At 37.5% G+C, this 21361-nt stretch overlaps 4 protein-coding genes and 1 non-coding gene across 5 annotated transcripts; 3 read left to right on the top strand and 2 right to left on the bottom strand.

The window, feature by feature from the left end:
- Positions 1-1306: 1306 nt before the first annotated feature.
- On the bottom strand, positions 1307-1413 carry LOC125582639. Its single transcript, XR_007320096.1, has one exon. It is a non-coding gene; the product is annotated as a small nucleolar RNA R71 (small nucleolar RNA).
- Positions 1414-9367: 7954 nt separating this feature from the next.
- On the top strand, positions 9368-11085 carry LOC106431425 (probable aspartic proteinase GIP2). Its single transcript, XM_013872224.2, has 2 exons — positions 9368-10254; positions 10628-11085. Exons 1-2 carry the CDS (start codon positions 9424-9426, stop codon positions 10988-10990), a joined length of 1194 nt encoding a protein of 397 aa, XP_013727678.2. The 5' UTR covers positions 9368-9423; the 3' UTR covers positions 10991-11085.
- A 1050-nt stretch (positions 11086-12135) lies between these two features.
- Positions 12136-13344, top strand: LOC111202529 (probable aspartic proteinase GIP2). Its single transcript, XM_022695360.2, has one exon. It carries the CDS (start codon positions 12136-12138, stop codon positions 13342-13344), a length of 1209 nt encoding a protein of 402 aa, XP_022551081.2.
- Positions 13345-15920: 2576 nt separating this feature from the next.
- LOC125581770 (glutathione S-transferase T3-like) lies at positions 15921-16835 on the bottom strand. Its single transcript, XM_048747750.1, has one exon. It carries the CDS (start codon positions 16833-16835, stop codon positions 15921-15923), a length of 915 nt encoding a protein of 304 aa, XP_048603707.1.
- A 2517-nt stretch (positions 16836-19352) lies between these two features.
- On the top strand, positions 19353-20229 carry LOC125581301. Its single transcript, XM_048746459.1, has 2 exons — positions 19353-19712; positions 19799-20229. The coding sequence occupies exons 1-2, from the start codon at positions 19515-19517 to the stop codon at positions 19901-19903; spliced, it is 303 nt and encodes a 100-aa protein (XP_048602416.1). The 5' UTR covers positions 19353-19514; the 3' UTR covers positions 19904-20229.
- The last annotated feature ends 1132 nt before the right edge of the window (positions 20230-21361 follow it).

Raw genomic sequence — 21361 nt, 5'->3', positions numbered from 1 at the left:
GATTAATCTGAAATCCAATATGGGTTTAAGAGGAATCATGGAGATTAGTGAGTAATCACCTTTTGAATTCATGGGTTAGGGAGATCAAGGGTGATTAGGTTAGTTCTAGGATGTTTTAGTGTAGATCATTCTTGTTCCTTGCTAGTAGAGTATTCATAATGCATCTTCTGAGTTGGCCACTCAAAAGTTGATCAATAGGCATTTCCCACCCAAAAGGTGTTTGATGAAATGCCTGAGACAACTCTCCTAGGCTTTTAGTATACTTTGCCAAAGACATTTGTTGTTAAAGGTGCTAAAATAGCTAATAGACTTGTTAGTAATGATTGCTTTCATATTATTCAACCAAAGACATTTGATGTTTGAGATATGTTAGCAAATGAGCATTCATCTAGACATAGAGCTTGCTTAGAATTGTGTCTAGGCTTAAGGTCGATAGTTTGATTGATCATTTGCCATCCTTAGTTCGATACTTGATCACCCAAGGTCTAATCCCTATGCCCATGAGTTCCCTTTTCCCTTAGTCAAGAAAATATCATTTTGTTATTGCTTTTTAGTTTTAGTCATAGCTTAAAACTCATCTAAATCATTGGTTGCACTTAGATTAAGTGAGTACTTGCATTCTCATTGCTTTGATATCCCTCAGAACTGGTTCGACAATCACTATACTACAACATTTGTCTTTGGAGCCTTGAAAACTCCTAACATCAAATTGGCGCCGTTGCCAAATTCTGAGTAGATTTAAACATTGAGATTTAGTCACTTGCTTGAGACTAAGTCATTTTAATTTTGTTTTCTTACTGATTCTTCTTCTTCACCTACCTTTCACTTTCAGGTGTATGAACTTGAGGAGCAGGGGTCCATCAAACCTAGTTCCAATAGTAGCAGACATCAGAGCTTTTGAGAGGGAGTGTGCTACAGCTAGAAAAGAAGAAGAACACAAGCCCCACTTGGATATTGATATGGCAGATCCACCGCAAGGGGCAGAACACCAACCGCGGGCAGCTCGACCCATTGGCACTTACGACCGCCCCAACATACATGGTCATAGATTCGGAATCCGAGCACCAGCTGTGGCAGCCAACAACTTTGAGGTCAAGTCAGGACTCCTCAACGTGATCGAGAACAACAAGTATCATGGCTCGGCTCTGGAGGACCCATTTGATCACTTGGATAGGTTCGACAGCTACTGTGGGTTGTGAAAAACTAATGGTGTGTCCGAAGATGCCTTAAAGCTCAAGCTATCACCACTTGGGATGAGTGCAAGAGAGCATTCTTGGAGAAATTCTTCTCATCCTCAAGAACTGCTAAGCTGAGAAATGAGATCTCCAGTTTCTAACAGAAGAACTTGGAAGGATTCAGTGAAGCCTGGGAGAGACTCAAGGGCTACCAAGCTCAATGCCCACACCATGGTTTCTCCAAGGAGAGCTTGCTGAGCACATTCTACCGTGGTGCTCTTCCTAAGTACAGGGCCAGACTGGATACAGCTAGCAATAGGTTCTTCTTGGGGAGAACTGAGGAAGATGCAGAGGAGCTGGTTGACAACATGGTAAAGAGTGATGCAGTCTACAGTGGAGACCACGACAGAAGCAGTCGAACAGATGATAAGCAGACGAGGAAGGAGTTGAAAGCTCTACAGGATAAGATAGACATCCTCCTTGCTGATAAAGCCACACAAGAGCAGCTGCACTTTGTTGGTAACCCAAGCCAAGATACACCACCTGTTGTCCATGAGGTTGAGGGTTTGGAAGGTCAGGAAGAGCTGTGTTTCATCAACAACAATGGTAGCTGGTACAAAAAAGAGCCCAACTTTCAGTACAACAACTACCAACAGAAATCCTATCCCAACAACCAACAGAGTGGTTATCCGCCTCGAAACAACCAGCAAGGCAGCTATCAACCTCAGCAAAACCCCTCATCTGGTTCCTCTGCTCCTCAAGAGAGCAGCACTGACACCCTGCTGAAACAAATCTTGGAGTCTCAGACTAGAAGTGAGAAGCATGTTGGTTATGAGTTGAAAAACCTTCATTCCAAGATTGATGGGAGCTACAATGAGCTCAACAACAAGTTCTCACATCTTGCTTCTACAGTCAAGAATTTAGAGAATCAGTTTGCTTCCATGAACACTCACCAGACTCGCCAGCAAGGATCTCTACCTGGAAAATCTGACCAAAACCCCAAGGAGGCCAAAGCTATCACCCTTAGGAGTGGTAAGCAGTTACCTCCTACAACCCTCACCAGGGATGCTGAGAAACTAGGTGAGGAGGTGGCCATCAACTTAGATGATGAAGTGGTGATTGTTGATGAGAAAATCAATGATGAAATCTTGGAGAAGATTGTGGAAGCCAATGGTAAAGGAAAGGTTGGGGAAGAGAAGAAAACAGTGAAAGATGGTGAAGTTCTTGCTCCAGCAAGTGAGAATTCTTTTGTTCCTCCTCCCTATGAACCCAAACTACCATTCCTGGTAGATTCAAGAGGCAGCTGCTAGAGAAGTACAAGGCTTTGTTTGACAAGCAAATGCGTGAAGCTCAGGTTGCAATGCCCATCATCGATGCTTTCATGTTGATTCCTCAATACAACAAGTTCCTGAAAGATGTTGTAGCTGCAAAGAAAAGGAAATGGAAAGCATGATGATTCTTACCCATGAGTGCAGTGCCATCATCCAAAGGCTTGATGTTCCAGAGAAGTTAGAGGATCCAGGATGCTTCACACTACCTTGTGCTCTTGGACCTATGGTATTTGAGAAATGTCTCTGCGATTTGGGAGCTAGTGTCAGCGTGATGCCTTTGTCTGTTGCAAAGAAGCTTGGATTCACTCAGTACAAGAAGTGTAAACTCTCTCTGGTGTTAGCTGATCGTTCAGTGAAGTACCCTGTGGGCATCTTAGAGGACCTACCTGTGAAGATTGGAAGGTATGAGATACCTACAGATTTTGTGGTGCTTGAGATGGGTGAGGAGGCTCAGGACCCATTGATTCTTGGAAGGCCATTCTTAGCTACAGCAGGAGCAATTGTTAAGGTGAAAGAGGGCACGATTGATCTCCATTTGGGTAAAGGGCATGTTCTCCACTTTGACATCAAGGAGAAAATGAAGAAACCAACTGTGTTCGGGCAAGCCTTCTACATTGAAGAGATGGGCACTCTTGCTGATGAGCACCTTGAAGAGTTACCACCTGAGGACGACGAGGAGGGAGCATCTCCCTCTACTCATTCTCCATAGAAGGTAACCCACTACTTTCCCTTGTATATACCATTTCGTTTTTGCATATTAGTTTTCTCTTTTTGGGTATCTCTCTCTCCTTGACAACACAGAGACTGTGTCATTTAAGTTTGGGGGAGGTACCAAGTATTTGATCACGTTTGCTTTGATGATTTTGAGTCTCATGCATTGCATTATACATATATATTTGCATTAAAAAAAATATTCATTTAGTTTGCATCATTTGCATTTCTAGGAGAGTCTAGAGCATATAGGTTGCATTTACTTGCATTGGGAGCAATGATTTGAAATGCCTTGTAAAGAACATTAGTTTGCACCTGAGTAGCTTATGAACCTCTCAAAAACACTTGTATGCTTCAAGCCTTGAAGACTCTTCCTGAAACTTGTTGATTGCTGAAACTCAGTCTTTGAAGCCAACTACAACCTTATTTTAACTGAACGAACTTAATTCTTCTTGCTCATGGTCCCTTGTGTACTGAGTCATGGCTATACACACTTGAGTTGTCAAACTCTTCCCTAAAAATCTTATTTTGACAAACACTAGTGGTAGACCACTCCCAAAACCTTTCCCTTCTTTTAAGCTTTCATTGTTTGATGAGTGAGGCCTTCTTCGGAAAGTCTTACATGTGCATAATGTTGAGAGTATCGGGAACGACAATGCTTGATCTTCATTCTTGCTAGATTGGGCACTCTATTGTCTAGCTATAGGTGGGGGGGGGGGTGAGAGTTGTGATTATGATTTGTGAGCAATGAAAAAGGAAAAGAAATGATTCTTTGTGTTTAAGTGAATTGTCTTATTGGGATAAGTAGAAAAACCTCTAGCTCAAGTTATGAAAAGTCTTGGCCCCCATCTAAAAAAAAAAAAAAAAAAAAAAAAATAAATAAAATATGAAAAGAAAAGAAAAAGAAAGAAAAAGGAGGCTAGCAAAGTTGTTAAGTCCAGTTAAGTAATGTTTTGAGGTTGTGAAAAATCCTTTGTAGATTTCAAAGAGAAGGAGTTAATGTTCTTAGGATCTTTTGGTGAGAAATGTGAGTTGGGTTTGACATTTGGGAATGATTGTGTAATTGTATGTTTGGGAAAAGGGTAGAACAATGGAGATTGAGCATTGTATGCATGAGTTGATCCCTTTCTTAGATATATTATGTGCAATGTCAAGGCTACTTGTTTCGAGAGTAAACCACTTTAATGATTTTATGTTTCGAACCTCTTGAATCACTTGAATAAAAGCCCTCCCTCACCCAACCAAATGACTTGGACCAACTTACCATTTGCAAGAATTCACCTGATGTTTTGTGCTTAATGAATGTGAGAGTTGGTTGATTTGAATGTGTGGATGCTTGATGATGAGTGTAAGGGCAAAAAGAGTTGAGATAGGCCTAGAGAAGCTAGAGTGTAATAAGAGAGTGTGCTCATACTGGATTAGATGTTGAATCGAGTACTAGCTGTGTTTCTTTTGGCTATGAGCTCCCACCTTCAAACCTCTCTCCCTATGAGTTCTAGAAAGTTCACTTGTGGACAAGTAAAAGAACAAGTTTGGGGGAGTTGATATCTTGCATATTTCCATTATCTTATCCATTCATCCATGTGCATTTTGATCATATAGACTAGGATTTAGCCATGTTTAGGTTACATTTTGCATACATGAGTCTCTATCAGGTGTTGGAGTGCCACATGGAGTTCTTGGGGCTATTTGGATGCATTTGGAGCTCAAAGGAGGTGAATATGTGATCATTGGACGAGCAGAGCAGGGGAGCGAGGTTCCGCAGGGACGTCATGAGGTCGCTCCAAAGCACCTCTCAGAGCGACCTAGCTGGAGCTACCCCGTGAAGTCGCTCGCCATATTTACCCCGTGAAGCGACTTGCCCAGAGCGACGCGCCGAGGTCGCTCGCATCTCACACCCCTCTAGGAGCGACCTCCCAAAGCGACACCCCGAGGTCGCTCGCGTCTCTATGGCGAGACGACACGAAGCGAAGCCCAGAGCGACCTCTCAGAGCGACCCACTGAGGTCGCTCCCGAAGGCCAGAGCGACCTCTCGGAGCGACATGCCGAGGTCGCTCCGCGTCTATTGTTGGGTCGATTTTCTATTTTACTTAAGGGCCTTTTGGTCATTTCATTATGCACGTTTTTATTTTCTAAACCTGTGTTTTAATACTCTGTAAGCCACCAGGAGGAGACTATCTTTTGATCTATTGAGAAATACACAGAAACTCTCTTGAGAAATTCATATCTTGGATTTTGATTGTTATGTTCTTCTGTTATTGTTGATTTCTTATCTATTTCTCTACATGATTAATCTGAAATCCAATATGAGTTTAAGAGGAATCATGGAGATTAGTGAGTAATCACCTTTTGAATTCATGGGTTAGGGAGATCAAGGGTGATTAGGTTAGTTCTAGGATGTTTTAGTGTAGATCATTCTTGTTCCTTGCTAGTAGAGTATTCATAATGCATCTTCTGAGTTGGCCACTCAAAAATTGATCAATAGGCATTTCCCACCCAAAAGATGTTTGATGAAATGTCTGAGACAACTCTCCTAGGCTTTTAGTATACTTTGCCAAAGACATTTGTTGTTAAAGGTGCTAAAATAGCTAATAGACTTGTTAGTAATGATTGCTTTCATATTATTCAACCAAAGACATTTGATGTTTGAGATATGTTAGCAAATGAGCATTCATCTAGACATAGAGTTTGCTTAGAATTGTGTCTAGGCTTAAGGTCGATAGTTTGATTGATCATTTGCCATCCTTAGTTCGATACTTGATCACCCAAGGTCTAATCCCTATGCCCATGAGTTCCCTTTTCCCTTAGTCAAGAAAATATCATTTTGTTATTGCTTTTTAGTTTTAGTCATAGCTTAAAACTCATCTAAATCATTGGTTGCACTTAGATTAAGTGAGTACTTGCATTCTCATTGCTTTGATATCCCTCAGAACTGGTTCGACAATCACTATACTACAACATTTGTCTTAGGAGCCTTGAAAACTCCTAACATCAGTTAGCAAATGAGCATTCATCTAGACATAGAGCTTGCTTAGAATTGTGTCTAGGCTTAAGGTCGATAGTTTGATTGATCATTTGCCATCCTTAGTTCGATACTTGATCACCCAAGGTCTAATCCCTATGCCCATGAGTTTTCTTTTCCCTTAGTCAAGAAAGTATCATTCTGAAATTGATTTCTAGTATTAGTAGTAGTTTAAAACCCATCTATTTCATTGGTTGCACTTAGATTAAATGAATACTTGCATTCTCGGTGATTTGATTTCCCTCAGAACTGGTTCGACAATCATTTATACTACAACATTTGTCTTAGAAGCGTTGAAAACTCCTAACATCACGGACGACTCCTAGTTTATCTCTATAAAAGTACTTCACATATTTGATAAAGATGAGAGACTGAAAATGGAAAGTCTCACGCTATCTGTGAAAGAAAAGGACTTGAATACTATATGCAGATCGTCATTTCAATTTTATCAAGTAGCAACCATATATTTATGTGTTCACATCCTTTTGTCCCGTTTCTCTTTAATAATATCTTATTTATGTGTTCACATCTTTTTTTTTGTCAATTCTGTGTTCACATCTGTTTATAGCATTCCTCCATTTCGATATAATAATTTAAATATTTTACACACTAAATAATAAACATATGATATTATGCCTAACATTCAAACTGATAGATTTTAAAATAAATGGTTTCAAAAAGGTTGGATTTTTTCAGTCTTCAAAACAATCAAGACTAGTAGTTATTACTCTTTTTAAATTTTGTGCCTATAATATTTATAATTTAAATAAATATATATCCTAAGTAAAGTTTAAGAAAATATAAGGTTAGAAGAGTCACTCACTGCTGATATTCTCTCTCTTAAAATACATATTATTTGGAGTAAAGATCTAAGCTATATATCATCTATATTTCACTTAACTAGTTTTGAAACTTAAAATATTTTGATTTGTAAATTCAAAAATATAAATAAGTTTTGCTTGCGAACTTCTATAACATCACGCTGATTAAAACAAGCAAACAAACAAAATGAGTCTAGATTAATATAAAGATCTTTTTAATCTATTGAGAAACAGAAATGGTATATGTTCAATTGTTATGTAAAAAGATAAATTGCTTGAATACACTAAGTTAAATACCAAAAAGAAAATACTCAATTAAAAATATTTTTAACATTTAGGTAAATGATTTATTATTTATTGTTTACAGTTTAATATTTCATTTGTTTCTTAATAAGTGTCACTCTGACATTTTTCACATAGACTTAGAAAGTGATTAAAATGTATTTAAATTGTTAGTAATTATATCTATTTGATCAATAGTATTTGAGATAAATAAAATCATTTATAAAATCAATGCAGTTTGTAATTAATTTTCAGTTGAAAGTAATTATAATTTACATTGAAATTATAAAGTGACCATTTTTTATATAACAAAAAAAATGTTAAAGTGACATTTATTATAAAACAGAGGGAGTATTTAAGAGGTGGGGTTAGGTTAATGTATTTATGAAAACGATTATCATTTAGAGGTAAATTTTAAAAAATGATAGTAAATATGAGGTAAAGTAAAACTCACCATGTAAAAGTAAATAAAAGAAAATCATGGGTTTATATGAGTTGAATCTATACATTTGGTTTATTTTTGCACTGCAAATAATAAATAAATAAATATATATATATATAATATACGGTTAGAGTATACATGATTTATTAGAAATATTTGAACGAGTCTTATCTTTCGTTGAATTTAACCGAAATTTCTAAATTATCTCTGTAAAAAGTACCGCGCATACATGATTGGAGATCAGAGATGATAGACTAACCAAATACTAAAGTAGAAAACCTTAAAGGAAATACACAAACCAAAAGTCCAACGCTTTCAAGGAAAGTCTTATGCTATCCCGTCAACGGAAAGGACTTGAATACTATATGCACATCGTCAATTCCATTTTAGCAAGTAGCAACCATATTTTTCTAAATCAAGAAGGAAAATTATAATGGCTTCTTTGACGACATCAATAATTCACCCTGAAGTTCCAAACTGAATTCAACGAGTTGCAAACTCACCTACTGTAACCACGAATTATTTCACGACTATACATAAAAAAAAAACATATTCAAATAAAACCAATTTGAAAAGTAGGATATTTTTATAAAAATAAAATCTACTATGAACATAAAAATACGAGCTTACCAAAACCTTGGTCCATTTCCCATTACTTTTCTTCAAATATTGAATGAAAGTTTTAACATTTTGAGTTATTTCATTGTATCTTCTTTAGTCCAATTGGAGTTTTTTTTTTGAAACATCCAATTGATGTTCAAGTTTCAAATTATATCTAATCTTAGTGGCTCTGGCCTCTGGGGCAACTCTTTTCAGAGAGTTCCTTATTTTACTCTTTTCTTCCTATGTATATATATATTTCAAATAGAAATCAGATTACAATCGAAGTTGTAGAAATAAGTAATAAGACAATTTTTTATTGATGATTATTAGATTAATACACCTATTTGATTTTGAAAGATGAATAGTAATTCCAATTATTTAGTTTGGCCTTTTTGTACTTATTTTAATCCATACTAGGGTTAGGATTATAAGACAAGGGTTATGATCATCCAGTGAAATCGTATTTGAGTATTCAAAGCTTATGCTAATTAAACAAGATTTATTAAGGAGACAAGAGTTACATACGGCATTATATACAACAGGATGAGCTAGTTGTTAGGATTAACTCTCTGGCAATTTGAAACGTGTTAATCTCTAGCTAGGTTTGAAGTTTTAGATATGATTGTTGTTCAAGTTGAATGTATTTGTTTATATCAATTTCCGATCTAGAAAGAAGTAATACTGTATTTTGCTATATGATCAGGTCAACAAAAACTACTTATGGATCAAAATGATAATATACCGCAGATCTCACCACCTAAGTTATTACCTACCAATTAATGCCACACCGACTATCTCAGTTTTCTCAAATATAGTTAATGGTCTCATGCATACTGTATGATGGATTGATCAATAATACCATTAATGGTGACCAGAAAGGATACATTACTGTTTATAAATAAGGAAATAAAAATACTCAAATAATTTAATCTTTCATTTTCTTAAATCGAAAACGTGCTCTTAGGTCAATAAATATCAGACATCTACTGTCCATCTTCATCACAACAACCAAAAAAAAAAACTAATAAGAAAAGAAATGGGTGGCCTTATGCGCCTCACCGTCTTCCTCTCCATGTTCGTCGCTATAACTCTGACATCACAAGCTCAATACCTTCTTCCGATCACAAAAGACGAGCCCACCAAACAATTCTACACCACCCTCGACATCGATTCCGCCGCAAAATCTCCCGTTAACCTCCTCCTCGATCTCCAAACCAGCCTCACGTGGCTCAACTGCCGTAAACTCAAATCTTTATCGTTACTCCGCCTCGTCACTTGCCAGAGCTCCACCTGCAAATCCATCCCCGGGAACGGCTGCGACGGTAAAACCTGTCTTTACCGGCAACCAACCCCTCTCGGCGTTACCCCCGTCGTCACCACCGGCCGTGTCGTTCAAGACCGAGCCACCGTCTCCAAAGCCTCCCTCCCCCGCTTCACATTCTCCTGCGCCGAGGAGAAACGCCTCCAAGGCCTCGCCCCTCAACTCGCCGGAGTTCTTGGTCTTTCTCCGGGACAGTTTCCGTTCTGGAGACAGGTGACGTCAGCGTTTAACATCATCCCGAAGTTCGCTCTCTGCTTGCCTTCCTCCGGAACCGGTCACTTCTATGTCGGGGGCGCTAACTACTATCGTATCCCGCCGTTCAGCGGTGGTAGTAATCCGGTTCCTATGACTTTGACGCCGTTGAAAAACATAGGCTCGGGAAATTATCTACTCTCTGTCCAGTCAATCTACGTTGGCCGAAGCCCTTTATCGTTGAGCCCAAATTTGCTTGAGGGCGGAGCTAAGCTGAGCACGGTGGTTCCTTACACCGTACTGCAAACTGATATCTACAATGCTCTTGCTCGGTCGTTTACGCAAAAAGCAACGGTATTAAAAAATAAACTGATTTTAATACATGAATAAATTAAAAAATCTTATTTTTGATATAGTAGCTGGGATTCAAATTTATGTGTATAAAAAAATACTCCATCTGTTTTCAAGTATTAATTTTTCTACTAATTTTTGTCATTAACTTTTGAAGATAGTTTTTTGATGATCTTATGTACATTTTATTAGTTAATAATAAAAAATTTAGATATCTATTATTAATAATAATTACATATTTGAATACCTATTTTAAAATAATAAAAATAGTTCTTTTTAAATTATACTATTAGTTTATGTGAAATCTTTTAAAAAATATCTTATCATTTATCAGTAATCTCTGTTTTTAATCTGGGGTTTCAACTTATTTACACAGAAAATTGGAATGTTTGAGGCTCCACGGCATGCACCATTTACAGACTGCTTCGACGAAGGCGCTTCCTCTAGGAATAAGAGGGGACTGAAGAATGTGCCGGTGATAGAGATTGGAGTGCCGGGGAGGGCAGGGGAGGTCAAGTGGAGCTTTCACGGTGAGAATACGGTGGTGAGAGTGATGGAGACGGTGATTTGTTTGGCGTTCGTCGACGGTGGAAAGAAACCTAAGGAGTCGATGGTCATTGGGACACATCAGCTTCAAGATTATATGATCGATTTCGACTTTAGCACCACGCTTATGGCTTTTAGTGACTCACTCTTGCTCCATAACACTAGCTGCTCTACGTGGCCTTCCCGGAAATAGAATCATTTCACGCATGCATGAGTATGACATTATCTTTTGACTTTTCAGCGTGTAACACATGTGATCCAGTCGAATTTAATAAATTTTATCGTTTATTTTCTTTTGTTATAAATTATTAATTGTCCGTATAACGTTTTTAAAAAACTGGACATTAATGAGACAAACAGTAATTAAAAGACTAAATTTTCCAAGCCTCGTAATTAGTTACTATTAGTCTACTGTTTGAGATATAAAATACTCCATCCGTTCCTAAAAAATCCATGTTATAGTTTTTTCACACTTATTAAGAAAACATTTAAAATTGTATTTTTCAATACATTGTTTTCCTTAATTAGCTATTTTCAATAACTTTTAACCAATGAAATTTTATTAAACACAATTGTATTTTTTAAAAAGTACAATTTTTTATTAATTAATGTCTTGAAAATGTAAAAAATGTATATTTTTAAAACAATTTTTTTTTCTAAAAAAATGGATCTATAAGGAACAGAGGGAGTATTGTTTTTTGTATTTACATGTCTAAGATTTTGTAAGAACAAAAGGTTAAATTTCTCAAATCTTTTTATTTTTTTTAATTTTATACTTACTACTCTATTTAAACATCCGTCATGCCAGTCATACCTGATCTTATTTTCAATTAGTTTTTCTTTCACTGGAAACAACAAAATTAGAAAGCTAATATTAACCCGACATTGGTGCTCGAGTGGTGTGAGGTGGTTCGCAATGGTCCTAAGGGCCGCGAGTTTGAACCTCCCCTCAGATTTACCCCACGCCGGACCATGCGGATATGGGTCTATGCTTTAGGACCTATTTGAAAACCTGGAGAAAGGGTCCATCCGTGGGCTGCACCTCCTCTTGGGGATTAGTCTGGGCCTCTCCGTGGGTGTGGAATACCCCCAGGTTAAAAAAAAAAAAAAAAAAAAAAAAAAAAAAAGCTAATATTCAGTGAAAAGAAAAACAACAAAATTAGAAAGCTTCTAAAGAAATCTACCCAATGACCTAGCTTCCCGAGAAAGCTACCAAAGGTCACTCACACATAAACGGAGTGCTTGACTACTAGTCTACTATAATAAACACACACTATCACTTTTATTGTAGGAACCATATCATTTCCCAAAAAAAAAAAAAGGTAAACGTATACAACAATGGTTTCGTTAATCAACTTGTTCCCACTCTTCATCATCTTAACCCTACAAACTTGCCTTGCGTCCGGAGTCAAAAAACCAAACTCACCTGTTTTTTTACTCCCCTTGATCAAAGACAAAGCCACGAGTCTCTACTACACAAACCTCAACCTCGGAAACATTAATCACTCTCCTCTAACGCACAGCCTCGCCATAGATCTCGGCGGCGGTTCAGCCGCTCTCCTCCGCTGCAATACCGTCGTAAAATCCACTACCTACCTCCCAATTCGCTGCAACTCCGCTGTATGCAAACAAGCCCAACCCGACTCGTTCTGTTTCAACAAGACCAACACTTGCGGCAAATACGTCTCCACTTCCTTCACCGAGAATCCACTCGACACACTTCTCGGTATTGACTCCGTCTCTCTTCTCACCTCGAAACCTAACGGCGTCACTATCTTCGTCCACTCTCCGTTGACTTTATCTTGCCCCAACGACGCTAACGCCTTGAGACTCATGCCAAAGGTTGTAAACGGAACCAGAGGTCTTGGAAACTCCTCGTTCTCGCTCCTTTCCCAGCTTGCATCAATGCACGAAAGCCGGAGAAAACTGACTCTCTGTTTGCCATCTAAACCGGCCGGTTTAGGAAGCCTTCACATTGGAGTCTCTCCATACACTAACGATGTTTCCAAGAACTTAGCTTCAACGCCTCTGGTAATTGACCAAACGACCGGTGAGTACTTTATCGACGTGATGTCCATCGAAATCGCCGACACCGTCGTTCCTTTGGGTAAGAAAAGACGTGGAAACGTCATGATATGTACTTTGGCTCCTTACACTGTCTTGGAAGGTTCCATTTACAAGGCTTTGGTTAGAGAGTTTGTTAGCGAAACCAAGATGCTGAGAGTAGCAAACGTGAAGCCTTTCAATGCATATTTTAGCTCCAAAGGGGTGAGAGCTGCGGCGGCTGTTCCGGTGATTGATTTGGTGTTGAACGGTGGAGCTAAGTGGAGGAATAATCAGTGGAACTTGCTGGTTAAGGTGAAGAGAGATGTGGTTTGTTTAGGGTTTTTGGACGGAGGTGTGACTATGAAGACGACTGAAATGGTGATAGGAGGTTTTCAGATGGAAGATCATCTAGTGGAGTTGGATCTTGAAGCTTCTGAGTTCTCTTTCTCATCTTCGCTTTTGCTTAAGAATACTTCTTGTGGTCAGAACATAATTATCTAATTACATGTATCACTGATTGTTCCGTCCATGCATGGCAACCAGACGAATGAATACATAATATGGATTACCCCAGAATAAAAATTAGCCACAATATGACAATTAACGGAATATAATTGGTTTAAAGATAATTTCAAATTTAGATTAAATGAACAGCTTATAATGTTATGTTTAAAATATCGCTAAACAGTAACCAAGCTTTTATTGTAGAATAGCGTCTATGTAGAAATTTAGACACTGCTTAGAGCATGATTAACCCTTAGAACCAAAATAGGTATCTTAATGGTTTTTTAGTAATTAATGTTAGTTAAGAACCCACAATTAAGATACTCCTTGTTTTTGAGCTTCAATGGTAGGTTCTTAATTTGTGATTCTTAAATTATTTTTTTTTAATTTTATTAAAGATAATTTTTTTTTTATGAAATAAAACATATTAAAAGACAACATTTAAAACATAGATTAAAAAAAAACATTTAAACATAGATTAGTACAATAAACGAGAACAATTTCAAAGAAACATCAGAGCTCAGTTGTTGTCTTCATCACGTCCGAATATACGCCATATATGTTCAACCAAATCAGCTTTCAGTTGTTGATGCATTTGTCTATCACGAATTCTAGTTCGAACACCCATCATATTGGCGATATTTGTCGGCATATCTGTAGAAAAATCAAGATCGACATGTGAACTTCCGGTATCTTCTCCTTGTTGGAACTCTGAAACATCATATTGAGTGTATCCATCTCGTTCGTCTTCCACTATCATATTATGGAGTATGATACATGCTCTCATAATCTTTCCAATTTTGACTTTATCCCAAAAAAGTGCAGGATTTTTAACAATGGCAAAGCGAGCTTGTAGCACTCCAAAAGCACGCTCGACATCTTTTCGGACAGCTTCTTGATGTTGAGCAAATAAAACCGCTTTCGGACCTTGTGGTATTGGAATTGATTGGATAAAAGTTGCCCATTTCGGATAAATACCATCGGTGAGATAGTAAGCCATATGATACTCTCTTCCATTGACAAAGAAGGTTACTTGCGGAACTTGACCTTTTATTATGTCATCGAAAAAAGGTGAGCGATCAAGAACATTGATATCATTTAAAGTACCTGGAGGTCCAAAAAATGCATGCCATATCCATAGATCATACGAAGTGACCGCCTCTAAAACGATTGTGAGTTTTCCCGAACCACGTGAATATTGACCTTTCCAAGCGGTAGGACAATTCTTCCATTCCCAATGCATACAATCGATGCTTCCTATCATCCCGGGAAATCCACGATGCTCACCAATATCAAGTAGACGTTGAAGATCAACCGGTGTTGGCTTTCGTAGGTACTCATCGCCGAATAAATTAATTATTCCTTCAACAAAATTTTCCAAGCATGACCGAGTTGTAGTTGAACCGAGGCGGAGGTATTCGTCAACCGTATCAGCTGCAGTACCATATGCCAAACAACGAATGGCTGCTGTACACTTCTGAAGAGTGGAGAGACTAAGCCTTCCGAGACAATCTTGCTTTTGTCGAAAGAATTCAACTTCATTGGAGAGTCGATCAACAATATGCATGAACAATGGTTTGTTCATTATAAAACGTCGTCGGAAAAGATTATCCGGGTAGGTTGGAGTCTCACTGAAATAGTCATTCCATAATCGTAGATCGCCTTGTTCACGATTTCTTTCGATATAAACTCTTTTTTTCCTTTTTTTCTTCTCTTCTTCTTGATTACCAGAATCAATGGTAAAATCCTCGAACGTTTGATCAAAATATTGATCAAAATATTGATCGAAAGCGTCATCAAGTGATTCGCCAAATGGATTTTGAGAAGAAGATGCCATGAGATGAGATTTGTGTATAAGAAGAGTTCGAGTTGAGATGTCTATAGACTTTGAGTTGAGATGTCTATTGACTTTGAGTTGAGGTTTGTTTTTGAGATGAGACTTGTTGATTCATATGAATATTGAGAGAAGAGAGGAAGATAGAACATGAGAAGAGGTTTGTTTTTGAGATGAGACTTACGTATACACTTTGTTTACAATGTTTATATAGATCAAACTAATACATGTCCGTGACACTGAGCTAAATAATACATGTCTGTGACTAAATAATACACTGGTACATGACATGTCTTAACACAGACATGTGCGTGACAGAAACATACAAGAGCTACATGACATAAACATACAAGAGCTACGTGAGTTTTCTACTCCCAATGTCACAAGAAGACGATCATAATTCACTCTTGTGGACCTGAAAATAAAGACCAGAACATCAGAACCAGTCAGTCTTTATGTCACAAGAAATCATAAAAAATCACAAGAACTAAGTACAGAGTGAGCAAAATCATTACTAGCAAAGTCAGAAAGTAGCAAACATAATAATTTTATAGAACATAAATACAAGCAGCATAATGAAACATAAGAACACAAGCATAAACTAGGACCAGAAACATAAGCAGAAACTAGAACCGAAAACATAAACTAGGACCAGAAACATAAGCAAACATAAGCAAAAGGTTCTTCATAGTCAGAAACGTAAACTAGACGAGAACACAAACTAATTAGAGAACATAAATTAAGCCAACAGGTCAGTGATTAGCTTCTTCTTCAGTGCTTCTTCATAGTCAGCCAAAGGTTCTGGTTTTGCAATTAGACTCTCAAGCAACTTCATCTTTGACAACTTCTCTTTCATAGCCAAGTCTTCCATCTTGATACTCCACATACCTTCAAACTCAGACAGTTTTTTCCCATCTGCCAAATCCTTCTTCTTCCCATCTGCCACATCCTTCTTCTTACGCTGGCCCTTTGCAGCCTTCACACCCGGTGGACGAGTGGCGCCTTGATCTTCTTCACCATTGGTCGTTTCAGTTCCGTTTGAGGTTGTTGATTGAGCACCATCATCACACTTCCTCCGTTTAGCACTTCCATGGGTTTTTGAAGTGGAAAGCTCACGCCACTTTTGATCATTACGGAGCTCTTTCCAAGCATGCTCAAGATTGAATTTTTTTTTATGGTTGTTGTAGAAGATCTCATGAGCAAGCTTGACAATATCATTCTCATTCTGCCCAGATGATTTCTCTCTACTTGCTGCTTCATAGGCTCCACAAAACTTGTTGACAATGTCGTTGATCTTCTGCCAGCGTTGTTTACAGTTACTTGACTCTCTCTGTTCCGAGCCTGCTACCTTAGGAGATGCGGCAAAGTAGGCTGCAACCCTTTTCCAAAAAGTACCACACCTTTGCTCATTGCCTACAACCGGATCCTTGCTTGTATTCAACCATGCGCTGATTAGTACAAGATCATCGATTGGTGTCCAATTCCTCCTCTGTCTACGCTCTGCAGGACTCTCAGCAAAGTTTGAAGCTTCGTGAGCTTGAGTTCCAGAATAAGGGACTTGAGAGGAAGATAGTTCGACACTATCTTGAGCAAAATCGAACACAGTTCGTTGTTGAGAAGCCAGCAGATCAACAAACTTAGAATTATAATCCATATTGGAATATGGATTAAGAAGAAAGAAAGAGAAGCTCAATGTTTTTACGATATGGGAGAGAAGAAGGCTTGTGTTTTAAAGAAGAGACAAGAGAGAAAGATATGAACAATTAACACAAAATATGAACTCATTCAACACAACCAACGCTTTAGAGTAGACATATATCTAACAAAAAAGCTTAACTCATTTCCACAACCAACGCTTTAGACTAGACTACTATCTAACACATTTATCTCACGTAACATCTATTTATATCTAACCATATTTATTACCAAACAGAGGCATTATCGATTTCTAGCTAATCAACAAGCATTTATTACCAACCGCGAACCATATTCTAACACAAGTAGTGCCATATGCCAAGTTCAGACCGAAAACTAAATCAAAGAGAGGATTTGTACCTTTGTTGAAGTTGTACTCCTCTTCATTGAAGAACCGAGACATGTCTCTTGATCCACGCTCTTGATCACTCCGTCTTAACACACAAACACTGAAACAATGTCAAACAAAATGAAAGAATTACTCAAACAATGTCAAACAATGTCAAACGGAATGAAAGAATTCAATCAAATAGACATAAACCATCACAACTAAGGCATGAATGCATTGAAGATGAATGAACATAGAAACAAAATAACTTAGCTTTAGAAAAGGAGTGATTCGCCCTCAATCAGAGCCGCCTCAATCACAGACTCAGTCATTCACCGTCAATCAGAGCCGCTGTGAGAGACATCGTGATTCACCCTCAATCAGAGATGCCGTGATTCACCCTCAATCAGAGCCGCCGAGATAGTGACGCCGTGATCTTTCTCAATCAGAGCCGCGGAGATGGAGACGGCGTGATTCGCCCTCGATCAGAGCCGCGGAGATGGAGACGGCGTGATTCTTCGTCGGGAGAGACACAGAGAGAGCTGCCGTCGTTTTTGAGCTTCAACTGGAGATCCACCGAGAGAGAGAGAGTCGGAGTTTATCCTCCTCGAGAGAGACAGAGAACCGGAGTGATTCTTCGTCAATCACATGCACAGAGACAGCGAGCCGGAGTCTTGGATCGTCGAGGAGATCAACCGACTGATTCTGTTGAATCATCAAGAAATCAAACGAGGAAGAGGAGAGAGGTGGAATGAATTGGGTCGTGCATGTTTCAACCGGAGGGAGAGACTTGTGTTTCAAACGCTGGTTCTCTTACACGTGTCCCGCCATATCCGATTCTTCCCATTCTTAATTAAGATCCAACTCTTAAGCTAATTACTATTTTTCATTTATTTAAATTCCTTTTTATCTTAAGATCCTTCTTAAGAATCAGGGTTAATCCTGGTCTTAGGACCAACTTTCACAAAAATATCATTTTAGAAAAATTATTTCGCTTATGACTAATTTACCGACTAAACAATTTTAATACACTGATATAAAATGATTCTCGCTCAACAAATACCTTTTTAAGATGTAAAAAACTTCTAATTTAAAAACGCAAAGGGTTTATTAGTTAATCCAAATTAAACGTTACAGATCTGACAAATAGGCATCCAAGGTTTTCAGATTCCCGATCTAAGTCTTCATTACAGAAACATACAATATTGGCTGAATCATTCTTCTAATCTATATGTACTGGAAAACGTAAATATCTCGATAAGTGATTGCTCTTCAATTTTTTTTAATTTTTTTGGTAAGATACTCTTTAAAATATTCTTACATTTACTATCTTCAAAATAAAAAAGAAACTTGTTTTTGAGATATTTTTTCTTTTTGAAAAAGAGCTTACTATTATTGTTTTCGAGATATTACATTAGACAACGTGATAAGATACTTCCTGGTTGCCTCCATAAAAAAACGTTACTCGAAAGTTGAACTCTTTCTTTTCTTTTCTTTCGTTTTTTTGAGAAACACTCGAAAGTTGAACTAAATTTATAAGATCATGATTATCGGGAGCTCTTGAGAGCGTTTCTTAGGTTAATTAGAATAAAAAAAATGAAAAATAGCAATCAACATAAGCGACGGCTCTTAATTAGGGAACATAAGCGACGTCTCTTGTGAGCTCTATCATCTCCCTCTTTCGATTTCCCGAGCTTCAGATTAACAAACATGGCCACCGCTGGAAACAAGAACATCAACGTCAAACTGGTCAGTACCGATTTTGTATATTCTTTGTGAGATCTTTTTGTTTATATATCTCAAACCCTGACTTCAATTGACTTTTTCTTTTCTGGAGAATTTTGATTGGATCGTTGATTTTCCAATCTGGGAAAATTTTCTCTTGTTTCGGATCTCATAGTTTCATAGATTGCATTTTTTATCAGTATTAAGCTAGGGTTTTGTGTAAAGGTTGTATCTTTTAATGGATTATCCGGGCTGGTAGCTTTGTTTTATCATACATATAGATTTGTTTTTTTAACACTTTTTCTCAGTTCATGTCTTATGGGTTTAGTGGTTATCTTTTGTAGACTTATCTCTTTTATTATTTGTTTGATAGATAAGATTCTCGATGCTATTTTCCTCTAGTGAGTGCAAGTATACTGCTTTGTTCACCTAACATTCTCTAGTTATGATTATTTTGTTCTTGGTTTAGTGGTTTAATTTTGTGGACTTATCTCTTTGATTATCTGTTTGATAGATAACATTCTCAATGCAATTGCTAAGCTGGGATTTACTGAGCCAACACCGATACAAGCTCAGGGATGGCCAATGGCTTTAAAGGGTAGGAATTTAATTGGTATTGCTGAGACTGGCTCTGGTAAGACTTTGGCTATTTCTCCACTTTCTCCAACTACAAGCAATGTGTCATCTCCTTGTGATGTTAAGGTAGGTGAAGAACATGTTTCTTTGACTAAGAGAAGATTCATGTCTAAGAATATTGAACCTATACCTTTTGGGAAGATGCAGGTAATTGAGAAAAAAACTAAAAGCTTTACACTTTTATGTGTACACATTTAGTTTCTTAATTTTGCTTTTGTGTGATTTCTGTAAAGGTGGTTCCTTTCAATGGAAAATTGGTTAAGGCCAAGAAGAGGTGCCATTGGTGTGGAACCAAAGGATTTGAGGATTTGGTTAGTTATCTGAGTTGTGGAAGATAGTTCTTTTGTGTAGATTGTATCGATAAAAGGTATCTTGAGTTATTATGTTTGCTCTCGTACTTATCTTGTTTACAGAGAGCACTGATTTTTCTTAGTTGAGTTTAGAATCATTATCTAGATTAGTATTTCCATCACAGCATAGTTATAATAAGAAGTAATCCTAGATTCAATTAGTTTTGTGGAGCTAGGATGTAGAGAGGGTTAATCATTCACCTGTGGCAAAATGTTAGGATACTCTTTCCTGCAATTCTCAGCTGCAGTAACTTCATTTGGGATTGTTTCTGCAACTTCCTTATTTCTAATTTGCTTTCTTGTCTGATTTTTTTTTTAAAAACCCCCTAAATAAAAAATTAGCATTAGAGTGAAAAATCAATGTGTTTTTTAACTAGAATTCTTAATTACATTTAGAGACTCTAATGGGGTTTGTGGTAAATATATATAAATATAGACCCGTATATATGATAATTATATATAAATATACATGATTTGACGTCTCAGTAATTCACATCACAGCCGCAAATAAGAACAAAACATCCAAAAAAAAAAAGAATGCTCATTTCTTCTTCTTACTGCTTTCACTTATCTTTCTCTACCTTGCAAATACATCCCACTCTTTCGCAAGGCCAACACTTCAAGCATTCTTACACCCTGTTCGTAAAGACAAGGCCACAAATCTCTACTCCATCCCTTTGTCCATCGGGGAGTTAGCCTAATTTCCCGGCCAAAACTTCGTCGTTGACCTCAACGGAGCCGCACCGTTGCTGCTAAACTGCGCCACCGCCGCAAAATCCGCCTCCTACCACCCCATCAAATGCAACTACACAAGGTGCAAATATGCAAACCCTAACTTCTCCTGTCCCAACACCACCAAGAAGAAGTCCACATGTCGCTCCTCCGACAATGCCAAGCTCTTCCGAAACACCTTCTACTTACTATACACCCCTAATGGAGTATACGCTATGGTATTCTGAATATACAGCTATTGCTTATGCAGAAAAGTTATTAAAAACTTGACAAAAAAAAAAGATTTTATAAGAGTTTTCTTACACATTCTACTCTAACAAAAAAAAAAAATTTGTGAATTTTACCCAGTTTCAGAAAATGGCACTAGAAAATACTATTTCCTATTTACCTATAGAAAAAGTCTACACTTTTTTTTTAACACTAAAATTTCATTAACAGAAACTCATTACATTGGTGGGATACATTGATAGAAGACTTTGCCGGCAGGTTCATAATCCCCGGAGACGAAGAGCTCCAAGATCGGAGAGACTTAAGTCCCAAATTTTCCACTAAAATTGTTTCTTAAAATTTAACACATGAATAGTTAAGAAAATAAAATTCACTAACTCCTAGTATTATGGATTAACTTTTAGTGGACAAAAACGAAAAAGTTAAACACCACTATTCCAAAAGTTCCTTTAATAAGTAGCATTTTTTATATATATTTCAAATAAT

Source organism: Brassica napus, chromosome C2 (assembly GCF_020379485.1).
Source record: "Brassica napus cultivar Da-Ae chromosome C2, Da-Ae, whole genome shotgun sequence".
In the NCBI taxonomy this organism is placed as follows: Eukaryota; Viridiplantae; Streptophyta; class Magnoliopsida; order Brassicales; family Brassicaceae; genus Brassica; species Brassica napus.
This window is presented reverse-complemented; position numbering and strand designations above follow the sequence as displayed.